Source organism: Acanthopagrus latus, chromosome 9 (genome assembly GCF_904848185.1).
Source record: "Acanthopagrus latus isolate v.2019 chromosome 9, fAcaLat1.1, whole genome shotgun sequence".
In the NCBI taxonomy this organism is placed as follows: domain Eukaryota; kingdom Metazoa; phylum Chordata; class Actinopteri; order Spariformes; family Sparidae; genus Acanthopagrus; species Acanthopagrus latus.
The window spans coordinates 11,475,951-11,491,793 of record NC_051047.1 but is presented as its reverse complement, the minus strand read 5'-3'; the positions used below and the strand labels follow the sequence as shown (position 1 = coordinate 11,491,793).

At 41.2% G+C, this 15,843-nt stretch overlaps 2 protein-coding genes across 9 annotated transcripts in view; one reads left to right on the top strand and one right to left on the bottom strand.

Moving 5' to 3' along the window:
- Positions 1-1,686, bottom strand: part of LOC119026189 (amyloid-beta A4 protein) — a 14,140-nt gene extending 12,454 nt beyond the window's left edge. For both annotated transcript variants that reach the window (XM_037110353.1, XM_037110355.1), the window contains exon 1: positions 1,550-1,686. In XM_037110353.1, coding sequence (XP_036966248.1) covers positions 1,550-1,609 — 60 coding nt within the window. In that variant the 5' untranslated portion in view covers positions 1,610-1,686. The remainder of the gene's footprint in view (positions 1-1,549) is intronic.
- Positions 401-15,843, top strand: piga (phosphatidylinositol glycan anchor biosynthesis, class A). 7 transcript variants are annotated; one of them, XM_037110359.1, is made up of 12 exons: positions 401-973; positions 2,334-2,384; positions 5,735-6,049; positions 6,153-6,455; positions 6,612-6,722; positions 6,928-7,033; positions 10,699-11,175; positions 11,268-11,538; positions 12,100-12,232; positions 12,434-12,566; positions 13,732-13,938; positions 15,062-15,843. In XM_037110359.1, exons 7-12 carry the CDS (start codon positions 10,735-10,737, stop codon positions 15,329-15,331), a joined length of 1,455 nt encoding a protein of 484 aa, XP_036966254.1. In that variant the 5' UTR covers positions 401-973; positions 2,334-2,384; positions 5,735-6,049; positions 6,153-6,455; positions 6,612-6,722; positions 6,928-7,033; positions 10,699-10,734; the 3' UTR covers positions 15,332-15,843. The 7 variants fall into 7 exon arrangements, with proteins under 7 accessions (XP_036966254.1, XP_036966251.1, XP_036966255.1 ...); XM_037110356.1 differs by having other exon boundaries at positions 401-1,119; XM_037110362.1 differs by lacking the exon at positions 401-973 and having other exon boundaries at positions 2,247-2,384; positions 10,699-10,926; positions 11,014-11,175.

The following is a 15,843-nucleotide window of genomic DNA, read 5'->3' as shown; positions in this document are numbered from 1 at the left end:
GTGACTGCGGGTTAGTGCGGCAGCAAACCATGATAACGCATGTGATAATCTGTCACATCTAGGTTTTGCTGCCGAGTGACTTTCTATCATGACTCAGCCTACAGCTTCATAAAAAAACAAACAAAACATGTGGCACAAAAAATAAAGTACAATAATAAGTACTAAAATAATTACAGCAAAGAAATAAATCATATGTCATGAGATATAGCAACGGTTACATACAATAGTGATGTTACAGGAACAGTAACAAGATTTCCAACCATTATCTCAGGATGGTAGCAGGTAATGCATATGGTTATTTTTGTCATGGAGAGTTCTTGAACGTAACATCAAATAGTGTCTCCTGCACTATCCTTCTGTAGACACTCTCCACTGCAGCACACAGGGGTTTGGGTGGGAGAGCCACAGTAGGTGTGTTATTGTACTGAGACTGCCAAATGCAGCACAGCCACGAGAAAACAGCCGTATACATCTAATGATTTACTTATTGTGATACAGGCCCTGCTCATCCTTTTTCCAGCTGCTGAACCAAGCTGTGTATTTGTCTGTGGTGCTATACAGCAGCAGTGACAGCAGCCAAGCTGCAGGCGCCATCTTGCCTGTGTCAAACTACAAAAAAAAAGGCTGCATCCTTTTTCCATGTCTCCTCAGCAGTTTCACCACCACCCTGCGACGCTGCTGGGCTGGACCGGACCGGACCGAGTGGACCGGGCCGGGCCGACGCAGCAGCACAGAATAACGCAGTAACACGACACTGGCATTTGTAAAGCACATTTGTCGAAAAACGGACGGCGCATTCACAACTCAGCTGAACTCGTGTTGCATTTGTTTGATTACGTTAAGTCGTTAATGAGATAAACTGGCAGGACACACATACGACGTTATGTTAGCCTGCAGCGGTTGCCATGCCAATCCGTGTCATATTCTGGAAACAGAGCTAGCTAAAGTTAGCCTTCTGGACCTTATCAGCCAGGTGACTTGACTGCCCCATGTAACTAGCGATAAAAATATAACAGCGACTAGATATTATTATAGTAACCGTCTGTTACACATGGGTAGAGAACCACGAGAAGAAGCAAAACATGGCAGGGCCAAGCTGTCAATCACTGACATCTAACGGTAGGCCTCGGTAACATTGCTGACATTTGGTTTGCAAATTCTACGCAGAAAATCTATGTACACTGTAAAATATCGATGGACTCATGCAACAAAATGTGAAAAACTGTCGGGGAAAGCCATTTAACTGGACGAAACGAAGAGTGGGCCTCAGCGCAGCCCGGTAATAATGTTATCTTCGGTTGCTGCTGTCACATAGCCTGGGAACGTGGAGCGTTATTAAACCCTAACATAGCCCAGTATTGTCAGTCGTATTTAACGTACATTTAACCGTTATTTTGTCACGTCATTAAACACATTCGACGCGGTAGTCGGCACCGTTGTGCGTTTGAAGCCCGCTGTAACAAGCTCAAGGCCCGGGCAGGAGCGGAGCCAGGGGACGGCTCACCAACACTCTCCCACCACAGCCTGAGATTTTCTCCGCTGTGCTCACCTCGGATGAAAGCGTCAAGGTCGCCACCAGTAACAGCAGAAACGCCGTGAGCTCTCCCATGCCGTCCTCCCGGTATCCAGCACCCCCGTAATGTTCACGATTGTCCCGTAAGAAGAAACGTTAAAGCGGGCGGGCGATATTGTGTCAACAGCGGCGGCTGAAGTCGTCGTTCCGATCCCGACTACGGTGATCCCTCCCCGTTTAGCTCCCGACGGTGACGGTGTGTGAGGCTGTAGGGATGTGAGACTGGTGGGGGCGGGGGGATGACTGCGTGTGTGCGCGCATTGATGCCAAGGAAACACATTTGACTCACTCGCTTTCCTCCCACTGTCACAGAAAATCCTTATAAAATACCTGCGGTGACGCGCGATTGATGAGATCATATCGAGCTATATCCAGGTCGTGGACTGACGGCAGAGGGCTGTTAACACACCAGTTGAGTTCTTGTGGGGGGCAGATGGTTAACTTTGCTTCATCAGATTGTGTTACAATCAGTGGGAGGCAGCCTCTAATGTCTTTATAGAAATTTATGGCTTTATTCCGGAAACGGAGACCAGCGTCTTTTGCGGTTGGACTTTAGCTTGGCTTCACTTCCCCCTCAGAAGACACAGTGACGACGGACGTGCGCACAGGCTCGACTATGTGACGGCTCATTAGCCTACATTTAACACGACTCGGATCCGATTAGAATTAAAAAAAGAAAAAAGAAAAAAAGTTATCAGAGCAATTTTGAGGTATATTGGCCCGAGACTCCTCAACTCCATCCATCTTTTTCCCGCCGCAGAGCGCAACATGAGGATTTTGCTGGGACTGTGTATGGTGCTAATTGTCACAGGTACTGTCATGTCATTGAACCCACAAGTTGACTCTGTCTGTTCTGCCTGTATGCGTTAACATAAAACAGTAAGATGTCTTCGTCGACCCATGTGCTACCGCTAAAGTTTTACTTGATCGACATGTTGCGGTTCCCTTTCACTGCATTCCTGTCCGATTGATCATATGTTTATGTGCTGAGCGCTGTGGGGAAGTGTAATCCAGACTCATTGTTTAAATTGCGCAATCGAGATCCCTCCAAGGGCACAGCACAAAAACGTTTCCTGTCTCAGCTCCAGATATCAGGAGATATTCACTGCGAGATATTAAATGATAAAGTAACGACCTGACAGATTTCATTCCTACTGTGAACACTGAGGGAATGGGCAGCCTTTGTGAATGCCAGGTTGAGTTAAAAAGTGCTTTGTGGCTACAGGAGATCAGAAGTGTTAATCATAGCTAAACATTAACTTCACACTAGTTATTAAACACTTAATATTCTTTTCTGTGGACATTTTGTTTCCTTTAAACATCAATTCTGCAATGGTATTTAGGTAGACATCGATATTGATTTTTGGTTAGGTTTGCACAATTTTGGTTTTTGATTCCATGTTGAATGTTCTGTGTCTTTCTTTTAAAGGAGCACTATGATGTTTTGATGAAGAAATACAAACTCAGAATTTTAACATTTGCAATATTAATTAGGTAATAATACATACAAACAAAATATTTATTTTTTCCATTTTTCACTTAATAAACAAGCTGTACTCAGAGGAGTGTAAGACCCCTGGAACACTATTTGAAGCTAGAAATGTGGCAGGGTCTGCCACATATAAACAAAGTAAAACAGTATGAAATTGCTTTATCCTTTAAAGTCAGTGTGTGTATTGATTGAGTTTATTATCATGAAAATAAAGAGAGCTTGTTTATTTAGTTTGTTTAAATTTAATTACTGAAAATCTTCTCTTCTGATTAAACTGTGTTCCCCAAAAATTACATCCTAATCCTTTGACCTCTTTGACCATGTTTGACAAACTCAATTTAACATCATGTTGTCAAAATTATTTAAAAGAATGTAATGAGATAAGATAATTCAATCATAAATCATCAATGTCTATGTAATGCGAGGTTTAAACCTCATGCAAGTCTTAAGGAGACAGGATTTTTCTGTACAGATGTTGTACAAGGAGAAATGGATTATCTGTGATGTAAACAAACATTTTTTTAAAAAATCTACTACCCTATAAATGTCAGAATTTTCTACAACACTATTGGACTTCAGTGGATAAGGCCTAAAGAGAACCATGCCACTTGTCTGTCCATTATTTAGCTTAAACCCAACTATTTGTTTTTGTTGGAGTGGGACTTGACCAATATTTAGGCCAAAGGTTTCAAAACAGTGACTCCTTTCTTTCTTTCTTTCTTTCTTTCTTTCTTTCTTTCTTTCTTTCTTTCTTTCTTTCTTTCTCTCTTATCTTTTTCATGCACTTGAGGAGAATACAAACAGTGAAAGTGTCTGGTTGCTAGGCGTGGCTTTACAGCTGTGGTTGACCAACAAAGCCCAAGAAAATATTGCAGAGTTATCGGACCAGGTCAATAACATTTGTACGCTAATTATCATCATTGTTTATTAGTTTGTAATGTGGCTTCATATGATTTGATTATGTAAGCATCAGCTGTATTTGCAGTTACAACATGAAGGTGAACACAACATTAACAGGGATCCACATCACATTTTACTCACTGTACTCCTTGAAAAATTAACAAAAACTTAATTAAACACCATATATGTTAATGTATAAGAAAGTGAGAACAATTCATGGATCCATTCCTCTTTCTAGATCTCTGGAGAATGGGGTCTATTCTCCATCCAAGTTTCCGTTCAGTACTTTTTGTGTAGTTCTGCTGACAAACCAACCATGCAACCAACACACCAACTCCAACTAACCCAACAACCAACCAGCCCACCCTCAAACCAACCAGCCCACCGTCCAACCAACTGACTAACCCTCCAACCAACCAACCATCCTACCAGAAATTGTTGTTATTTTATAAAAAGGCTGTGGGCTTTGGATGTTTTTGAGGCAGCAGATATGGACATGCTTCCAATCAAAGTATCAGGAATCAAAATGAACATGCCCAAAGTAGATAATCTCTTAAGAACGTGTCAAGACTTCTCTCTACAGCTCTGCCTCAAGGAGTTAAGAAAACTGACACTCATAGGGCATCACTCATTCAGTCTCATTCTGTCTTCCTTAATCCCATAGCACTGTGATAAAACATTATCCAACAAACACAGACCAATAGGCATGTTTGTTTTATTGGCTGTCTGTCCTTGTTTGGAGATTATTTTGAGATGTTTGATCAGATAAGATGCTTTTCAGCGCATGTTTGATCAAGTTTGGGAAGTTTGCCATATCTTTCAAACAGCTAATTAAACACACAGTAGACATATTTTGCGTATCCATAGCAACATAGCTCACACATGCTCAGTGTTTAAACACATGCCCATTGCCTACGTGCCAATGTGTTTCATATATCAACTGTGACCTGACAAGGGCTACAAAATTAATCGATAAATTATCTAAATTGCAACATGGCTAAGTGCGGTATTGAAGTCACAGAAACTGTATTTATTTATTTATTTATTTATTATTATTTTTTTAATTTATTTTTTGATAATGGTAATTCTTTTGACAAACAGCATAGTAATAATGAAATTGAGACATTTGTTTGCTACAGACCCCAACAAATGTCTCAATTTCAACCATGTCTGTCATTGAAAAGGAAAATTGTGATGCAGAAATGATAATTCCTGCTAATCAGGAATCATATCACAATTCCAATATGAATCAATGTTATTGTTAAGAGCCTGATTAAGCTAGCCTAACTGGTTCTCACCACACCAGCTAAAATCTCAAAGTGATCATCAATCAGCCAGATGCAGTCCCTGTGATTAGACTTTCGATGCCTAATTCTATAAGTGGTGTACCCTAATACAATAACCTGCATTACTGCTCTGAGAGAAGAGTACAAAGATAGATCCTGCCTTTATTTTCAAGCTCAAAACAAACATGAAAAACCACTCCATGTTCCAGATGTTTCTAATATTTCTTGCATGTTAGAAGACATCTGATTTTTAACAATACCAGGAGTAGCCAGCACTGTGACCTCAGACCTGACATCTTTAGACTTGATATGATGAGTTGAATGAATAAACAACTGAGAGCTCACGCAGCTCATCAGATTTCTCATCAGAAGTGAAAGTTTTAAAATCCAAAGTTTTCCAGTGTGTTGAAAAATGTCGACTAAATGGAAAATAAAGAGCATCTGAGCAACCTGACTAATCCCTGTTTACATTTGCTATTGTAGGTGATGAGGAGATGACAATCACAGGCACCTTAGAAGGCAGTGTCCTCCTGCCATGCACCTGCCTGCAGAGAAATCTGGACAAGGAGTTTCTGTGGCAGATGGAAGAACCGAGCTGGATTCTGGTGGTTAAACACGTCAAGAACACTTCAGACTTCCTTGGCGGATACAGGGACAGGACCAAACTATTTCTGCATGAGAACAATAACTGCTCTATTCTACTGACCAACATCACAGCGGGTGACCAGGGGAGATACAGATGCAAATATTACAAGAAAGAGACATACATGAAAGTCTTTGTAAATCTAAACATCTCTGGTGAGTCTTTCATTCATTGTGCATACAGCATTCAATCACTCATTAATACTTCCATGAATTTACTGCATGATTGCACACTTGTAACTTGCAGTCGTCTCTCCAGCGAGCTACGACGTCTGTCAGAATGAGTCAGCCGACAATCTGCATGTTGGCGTAAGTGGAAAGACTTTCCACTGCAGTGCAACTGGACGCTATGGGGAGGCTGAGATTCAGTGGAAGCTGGGTGAGCAGCTCCTTGAGAATTCACCCTCTATTGATATCACACACACAAACACACTGGACAATCAGACCGGCCTCTACCAGTTCACCAGCAAACTCATCACCAAACTCGACGGGAAACCTAAATGTGATGTAAAGGCCCAAGCACTACCAACTGTCATCAGAGATAACTGCTCCACAATGACAGGTTTTTACTTATTTATTTCACATTACTGCTCCACATGAAAAATTACCTGCAAACACAGCAATAGTACAGTCATTATGCAACATATCATAAACCAGCTTATTAAGTAAAGTTCTGTTTAGGATGTGACACCAATGCCATTTTCTTCATTTTCCACAGAACCCCACATAGATCCGGTAGATCCAGTGAGATACCGGTACCTAAAAATGATTCCCATTATTTTTGTGGTTGTGTTTTCCGTGGGTTTGTGGCGCCGTGGGAATTCTCACAGTAAGTTAAGCAGCCGTTGATCATGACGTCAAATGTCCCTATTCATTTATTATCATGCTTAAGCTGGTTTAACTGGAGTTGCACAACACTATTACAGCTGAAAAAACCTAAGCCACTGCCAGTTTTGGTCTTCTGGGTTGACAGTTATAATCGTTCCTTGTCTCTCTGTGGAATTTGACTTGCTTATCTTTTGTTTTTGATACAGGATACCAAAGATAAAAGAAGTGGAGACGGACAACTTTTTATGCCAAACACAAAAACTCCAATGTGACAATATAGATACTGTGAAGGCACTTCCCTAACGAAACATGGTTAGTCATGAATGCGGCACCATACCCACACTGAAACTGTTTGTGGACAGGTTGCATCCTGTGTTCGCTTCACTAATGGAATGTGTTATTTGTTCCATTTTGTGAACTTTCATGGATGGTCGCAGTCAAGTGTTTTTCTTCTTTCATTCAAATTCAAGGACTGTAACATATTGCACCAGAGATTTCCCAACAACGGTAAGAAGATGACATGATACATTCTGTTTCAAATAGCATAAAATCCAGTCAGAATAACTGAACCCTTTGGAAAACATGTCTTTTAGCCATAGTAGAATGTCAAAACAACTTACAGAAATACGTGTTCAAAATCACAAAAACACCACAAACTGAGCCATTTATTGATTGCTTGTACCTTGATGGTAAGACTGTAAGGGCTGTGATTTGAATGTGAGAAACAAATTAGATATTTACCACAGCCATTTTAGGAACCTTTGCCTTTAACTTGATATCGCAACACCTTGCTACAGTTATGACAAACCTCATGCATGCTCATTCTAACCTGGGGTTGATATGCAGCAAATGTATGAGCTGCTATCATTGTCGCTTTATTACCAGAAATGTGAAATGTATACAGCACAATACCAGAACTATGCACTGTTTTTTATCCATTTAAATGTAATCTATGCAATGCAGATAGTAATGGAACATGAAAAATGCGTATGCACCTCAGACTGACAATTTACACTGGGTCTTTTCAAAGGTCCTTGGACAATCTTCATTTTTTTTTATCTAAGGGTGTGTTAAAATGCAACCTGTTGTTCCGTAACTGTCTTTGTGGTATACTGGTTACACTGAATGCTGTTGCCTTGTTTCACTTTTGTAAATAAACATATTTAGGTCATTGTGTGGAATATATAACACATCAAGCTTTGGAGGGGACCCCATGACACCAAAAGGTAATGCCTGTGAACGATCCCTACTAGGACAGCCAGGCAACCTGGGACTGTTCCTGGCTGAAAAGATGTTGTTTAGCTGGGAGAACTTGGAAACACACTGCTAGTCCAGATAGTCAGTCCACCACACCCATGTCCAGGGTTTGGTCAGCAGCCAGCTTCTGTAACTGAGACAGGAAAGCACATCAGATCTGAGGCGCGCACAGAGAGAGAGTTGCAGGAATTTGTGACAGCGTGAATAAGTGGACTTTTTCAAGCTCACCAAAAAGGGTTCAACCCTGAAACTACATCCATGAGTGAAACAAAACTGAACAATCCTTTAACCAGCATACCCCACATGTTAATTTGTACCATTGAGTTTTGTTTTTGTGTTGCAAATTCCTGGTGTCATTTGGTATCCTGTCATCACTGTCACTCTTATGTTCTTTCTGGAGACTGTTTTGATATGTGCCAATGAGTGTCGCAGCGAAAGTGAAGGTGGCACACCACATTCTTGGCCACAGAGCATCACTGGCAAAGAACAGGTTGTCAACTTGTTTAGGCTTGTTAGTGTGGTGCTGAGGTGGAGTACTAGTTCAGACCAATTTCTTTGTTTTGCTGTAGGAAAACTGCCAACATTCAGCACTGTCTATGTGTGTGAGCTAGAGATGACAGGAGACATCAAAATAAATACATATCAAAGGCAGTTGTTTGTCATGGTCCTCTGCATTATCTACCTAAAATCAGCTCAGATTACTCACAGTGTATTTCCATGGTTGTCAGTATTTTAATTCATGACACAGAATTCAGCGGTGACAGTTTCATAAAGAAGAACGAGGGCAGCCAGCTGTGCTCTCATTTCCCTTTAAAATGCTTCATTTCCCTTATCTTCTCTTTATTGAACCATATCAAAAAAACAATACAGACATATGTCTGCTACTGCACTATACTCTACTACACACATATGTGAAAAAAGTAGAATAAAGCCTTTTGTGGCTCCAGGGGAAGCTGCGTGTAATTGGACAAATAGCTTCCAAGTTAATGTAGATATCAGCTTTTAATAACGAAGATGAATGTATGGAATAGTACATGTGGTATATCTGGGAAAACAAAACAAAAAACAGTTCACAATGAATCTAACAAAACCTTGTGACTACATTAACAAGAATGCCATTTAATCACTGAGTGGCATCAGATGACATGCAGCTTCCAGTGGGGCCACAGAAGGCTTTGTACTACTTTTTATGGTTAGTAATACTCCCCAGGACCTGCAAACTCACTCTTGTGAATGTGTAAAAACGGTGAAGTTATCTTTTAAGATACTCTAAGCTTGCCATAGTCTGTCATATAAGTTCAAATGTGGCCACAGGCTATCTATATTAGAGGAAGACTTAGACAACTGTCTCTTGAGTGTGTCAAATCACCCTGTAAGAGTATGACATTTACAATAGAAGACGAATGATGTAATGTTACATTCAAATCCAGATTTTAGCCTCGTTAGTCTAGTTATGGTCAGCAGAGGGCAGCAACAGCACGCTACGTCATTCATTGCGTGTGACGTTGGGAAACACCAGGAAGTGCATCGGGCGGCTACACTGCTAGCTCAAGGCTAGCGAGTAAAAATGAATGTACATCTGGAAAGTAGCTCTGTGTATTTTTACAGACTGGAACAAGACTGTCATTTTGTCCATGGTAAGGCGATTCGGTCTGGGAGAATTACCTGCTTCAGTGTCAGTCAAGTGGTTAAATATGAACAAAGTTTGTTAGCTTGATGCTAATGTGTACTGAGACAGATGAGGCTGAAAACATGTTGATGCAGCTTAAAAGAGTCAGCTCATTCACCTTTTACCAGATAGTCTCCGAGGTGTTCATATGTACTTCAGTCTTGACTGTCCCACCACAGTTAAACGGGAAGCAAGTGCAAGTTAAAGGGACAATTCAAACTAAAACACTTCCAGAGCTAAGAGAGATGCTGCTGGCCTACATCCAGTAGTGAAATAAGACAGGTGCCACACTATGACAGTGACAGATGTTGTTTTATAAGGATAAGGGGGAAGTTAAAGGCAACTGAAAACCCTACATCATCATAATTAAGTTTATAGTTAGTGCTAAAGGAAGTTTTTATATGATGTGAGACCATTTATTGCCTAGCAAGTATGTTATTGACATATTGTATTCAGTAAATCAGTTTTCGGACTAATTCGAGTAATATTCATTTGGATGTGTGTTGAGATGATTGATTCTCTTGATGGACTTAAAGTTAATTGCCAGATATTTTCATAATCTGTCAACCATTAAAGGCATTTATCGGGGCAAAAAAACCCAAACAATTTAGCTGGTTCCAGCTTCTAATGTGTGAGGAGGATTTCACTCATTTTCTCACGTTTGTTGAACTATAATCTAGATGTGTTTGGATTTGTCCAGTTGGTTCTGAACAACATGAAAAAACTGAAGTTTTCACTTTAGACTCTGAGAAAACTTATTTTCACTCTCATTCTGGCATATGAACTGAACGATCAATAACAAAACTAAATCTTAATCGATTTACAGTCACATTAAAGTGAATAAAAAGTAAATTACCACATTTAAGAATTTGTAAATGGGGAATGTTTTACATTTTTTTTTTTATAGTAAATTGCAGTTGAGAAAGTGGAACAAGTGTCACACACCCTGGAGCCCTTAGTGCTCATTATTAAAATACTTTTGTTATCAGTTAATTTCATCAATTTATTATCTGGTGATCGCCTAATCGTTGAATTTGATTGTTTTTTTCAGCACTAGTGAGGTGCACAGCCACATAAGGAATCTACAATGGGCCAACGAAGGAGAGCTGTGGCTAACCCCTCATCTCGGAGGGTCTCTGGAGCTCCCGCAGAGGTTGCCAGGGTCCCCAGCAGGAAGCACAACATCTGCATGGTGTCTGACTTCTTCTATCCGAATATGGGAGGAGTGGAAAGTCACATTTACCAGCTATCCCAGTGCTTGATTGAAAAGGGACACAAGGTGGTGATTGTCACCCACGCCTATGGCAGGAGGAAGGGTGTCAGGTACCTGACCAATGGACTGAAGGTGTACTACCTCCCCCTGCAGGTGATGTACAACCAGTCCACAGCTACCACCTGCTTCCACAGTCTCCCACTGCTGCGCTGCGTGTTCGTAAGGGAATGCATCACTGTGGTGCACGCACACAGCTCCTTCTCTGCCATGGGCCATGATGCATTGTTCCATGCTAAGACCATGGGCCTCAACACGGTACTTAACTTATTATGAGCCAGCTCTCTAAATCATACAGTGTGTTTATATTGGTATGCTTCACATAATCCACTGTGTATTATCATTTACAGGTGTTCACTGACCACTCACTCTTCGGCTTTGCTGATGTGAGCTCTGTGCTTACCAACAAGCTTCTGACCGTGTCACTGTGTGACACAAACCACATTGTGTGCGTGTCATACACCAGTAAGGAAAACACGGTGCTCCGAGCAGCACTCGACCCAAAGATAGTGTCTGTTATTCCCAACGCTGTCGACCCTACTGATTTCACCCCCGACCCCTCCCAGCGCCCAGATGATAGGATCACTATTGTTGTCATCAGTCGTCTCGTCTACCGCAAAGGTAGAAAGAAGCTGTTCTGTTTATTTTTAAGGTTATTTGTTCATATTTCTGGTGGTCAGTGAAGGCAGTAATAACAGTAGCAGACTTGTTATGGTGTTGAGGATGCTGCACTGTTGTGGAGGACCAAATTTCACACCAAAGCCTAGGTTAATATTATAATACATTTCTGTAAAGGAAAGGTCAGTTGGAAACAAAAAGTCATATTCAGCATGTTATTTCTGCTCAGTTGCAGATTAAACTGGGCAAAACTAATTGTACGAGTATTGTACGAATTGTAGAATTGAATTGTTGCTGTGAGGGTTTGTCTCTAACTCATTTGTTCCAAACCTTTCCAATAACTCCAGAGTGTTGTAAATTCAAAAATCCAAGTTTATTGATTTAAAGTTAGATGTAATAATTTACAATAACAACAATTTTATTTCAGCTCTAACATTATTGAATTAATTATTCAAGTACTCAAGTAAAAAAACCTCAGTGACGAAATGAAAAGCAATTTTTAATCAAGTACTGCATCACTGTCATTGTCAAAGCGAATGTTGATAATCTCTATCTCTGTTAAAGGAATTGATCTGCTTGGTGGAATAATCCCAGAGCTCTGCCTCAAACATCCAGATCTGCATTTCCTGATCGGGGGAGAGGGGCCGAAGAGAATTGTGTTGGAGGAAGTGAGAGAAAAATACCAGCTACACGACAGGTACTGCTGGATGCTCATATTTACTCACGAGAAACATTCCATGACCTGGAAGTTGACAGCACTGTTGTTGGATACATTTTATTTATTATTAATAAATCTATTAATATACGGTGAGCTGCTGCATTACCTTTGTGGTGAATGTCTAGGGATAAAACATGGGTTTCCACATGTGCCTTGTCTCTCTGAATTGGGCGACTGCAGGGTGCGTCTGCTGGGGGCTTTGGAGCATAAAGATGTTCGTGGAGTTCTGGTGCAAGGTCACATCTTCCTCAACACATCTCTGACCGAAGCCTTCTGCATGGCCATTGTGGAAGGAGCCAGCTGTGGCCTGCAGGTTTGTTGCCGTTCATACAGTAGTTCATGGATCGGAGAGATTGTGTGTCCATATAGGTCGAAGAAAGGGAGAGAGACAAAGTCAATAAAAGTGTAAAATGGAAGAATTTTAGTTTAAAGCATTGAAAAACAAGAATTGTGGATGTGAAAAAAATAACATTTCTACTGAAGTTAGCTTGGTAACTAGCAATCCACGGCCCGTCCCGTCTCGTAATACCACTTTGTACCTTAAGAGTCGATGGTCCAAAAGTGCCAGCACAGGCTTGATCTGACTGCTACCCGACCGAGAATACTAACCTCTCCCTGGTGCTTCCATCTCCCAGTGCAGGTGGAGACAGCCTTGCTAGCTGCACAGCTAATTGAGCTAACAGAGATAAAAGATTTAAAACGTGGCATACAAGTTGTCGTAAAACATGTGAATACCGGGACAAATCAGTGTCTATCCAGCAAAATGGACTACATATACTTGAGAGCTAATATGAATTAAACTCTACTTATCATCCTGTCATTCAATGCTTTTCACACTGTCAAAGATTATAAAGGAGGCTGTCTAATAACTTAAGTTATGATACTGTTATAGAAATGTGTCAGTGGATTCACTGTAAGAGCAGTGGCCTGTGAGAGAACAGAACGACCTCATTGTTTCTCATTGTAATAACATCTCTAACATCACAAGCAGCTCATTGCCTCAGTTTCCTTTCATGCCCGAAAAAAGCAATAGGAAACATAGTAGTCCCCTATAAATGATATCCCACAGACTGATGAAACCAGAAATGTTAGGCCTTGACTGAACTTGTCCTGTGGGTATAAGGTTCTGGTTGGAATATTAGAAACACAGAGGCGGATGTCTCAACCCTCATGAGTTATCAACAACAACACTGACATTCTGCATTTGTTGACCTGCAGTGCACTCTGAGCATGGTCACTACACCCTGACATCACTGTTGGGTGTGGTCAGTGGTGAAACAGACTTGAAAACCTTTAGCCATAAGAGGTCAGTGCTTTTCAGCTGCTAATCTAGTCTTTAGCCATGCTAAAGTACGGCCATTTTCTTTTGATGTGGTGGGAAAAGCAGTTTATTTCTGGAAACTGATGTTGGAACAGATGTTGGTTTACTTTCACATTGTGTGGCTTGACTGATGCACGTCTTTCTGTTGGTTTCTAAGGTGGTTAGCACTTGTGTGGGGGGCATTCCTGAGGTGTTACCCAACGAATTGATCACCCTGTGTGAGCCCACTGTGCGGTCGTTGTGTGCTGGTCTGGAGAAAGTCATTGCCCAGCACCGCTCAGGGTCTGTCCCCTCCCCCGCCTCTGTCCATGCTCGTGTGCGAAACCTATACACCTGGAGAAACGTCGCAGAGAGGACTGAAAAGGTCAGTTCACCACCCCAAAAAAACAAACCCTTTTATTCAGTTGTATTCTTTTAGCATTCAAAGCTTATACAGTTAATATTTACATGCACAAATTTACCATTTTACATTCATCTTCAGTCTTGTTTCTTTCATGTCTTGTAAGAGAAACCTAATTTCACCAAGGCCATGTTTACTGCAGACCAACCAATACTGGATCTCTGAAGCTGATACTGATACACATATTTGGGGGTTTCAAAAATGGGATAACAATACAGTAAATCAGCCTCATGTATAACTTAGCATGGTTTCATGTAGGTGGAGAGACCCAGCAGCATGTGGTTAGAAGTCAAAGTTTAACTATTTAGCATTCGGAGCTCACAGACAAGATTTAAATGGTGATATTCACACTGCAAATGTATGTCCCCACCACCCTACATTCACTCTTCATACATGAACAGTAGAATATAGTTACCATAACCTGCTCCCACTCATTACTGAGCAGCAGTCACTCAAATGGATATCAGTAGTATAAACTGCATTTAGCATCACCATTCAATAAAAAACATAACAAATGGTATCTTGAAACGTATCCCTGTGATGAACACAAACTGAGCAGGGCGTGAGAGTAAAATCAAAGTATCAGCACTCTCTGGTGGAGAAACCATGCAGCAGTGGTTACACCTTAGTTTGGCATCGACCAATTTATCAGCCAAGCTCCAATGTTTCCGTGTTAAAGAAAGTTTGTGTACATTATATGACGATAGATAAATAATGTCAGCTACTACAGATGAACAGTTGCGTGTTTGTAAAAACTCAGACGCCTTCGCACTGTGAGATTAAACTGTTCTCACGGCAGATCATCTGTCCTCCTGCGCACACACAAGTTTTATCAGTCCAGCAGCAGCATCTGGTTTCACTTACGCAGTTACAATAAGCATTAGAATATGTGGGGAAGTGGAGCGATCTGATTACTGGTCGGATGAATGCATATGGAAACTGTAACCAGGTTACTACAAGTAAACATGTTTTCTGTTTTCTTCTGTGCCAGTAAACCGACTGATCGCTCACACAGCTGAGGCATTATTCAGCCTGCAACAGAAGGTTAACTGTTTGTCGTCTCTGCTCCTTGTGTTTTCCCTCTCAGGTGTACGACCGAGTGTCTGGAGAGGAGGTGCTTCCCCTGGACAGACGGTTGCGGAGGCTGAGGGCTTACTGCGGCCCCGTCGCCGGCACCCTCTTCGCCCTTTTTGCTGTTTTAGACTTCCTGCTCCTGCTTTTTCTGCAGTGGTTAGTGCCAGACCGGGTCATGGACGTTGCTGTGGACGCCACCGGCCCTCATGGACTGTGGAGGCCGAGGCCGAGCAGTGAAGTCAGTGCCACGAAGCGAGCAGCCAAACAGGATTCTTCATCATAACGACGACACCTCAGCCTCGCTTCAAGCTGCTCACAAGGTGTTATGAGATGTGACAACTGACTTCATGCTGAATGTGTTCATGGAAACTCTGAACATTGTTTACATTACTTGACTAAAGGGACCTTGTGTGAGCCATTTTTTCCCAAGACTTAGAAGCAGAGGTTTTATACATAGAGATTAAAATGGAAATGTTTGGCACTTGTTGCATATTTAAAAGCTACTTTTTGATTTGTTAAAAAGTCTATAGTTTGCACTTAACAGTGGGAGGATAGGGGCTGGTTAACTTCATGCTTACTTGCAGAATCAATGGCAGTAACCTGTTTTCAGCTTGAAGAATTACATACCTCACATAGAACAGCGGTTTTCTTGGTAAAATTTAAAGCTAAATATCAGTGCAGATCGTTCTTTTTGTTGCCACTATTTTGTTAAATAATTTCAGATTTGCCATATTTATATTAAAACAGGGAGTTTTTTCAGATGCTGAAAAATAAAACCTCCTTTTTAATATTTCA

Excerpts from the sequence above, each read along its gene's own strand:
- piga (XM_037110360.1), top strand. The coding sequence starts at position 10,735 with ATGGGCCAACGAAGGAGAGCTGTGGCTAACCCCTCATCTCGGAGGGTC. Across the intron at positions 11,176-11,267 it reads AGACCATGGGCCTCAACACG|GTGTTCACTGACCACTCACT; the intron begins GTACTTAACTTA and ends TATCATTTACAG. Across the intron at positions 12,567-13,731 it reads GAGCCAGCTGTGGCCTGCAG|GTGGTTAGCACTTGTGTGGG; the intron begins GTTTGTTGCCGT and ends TTGGTTTCTAAG.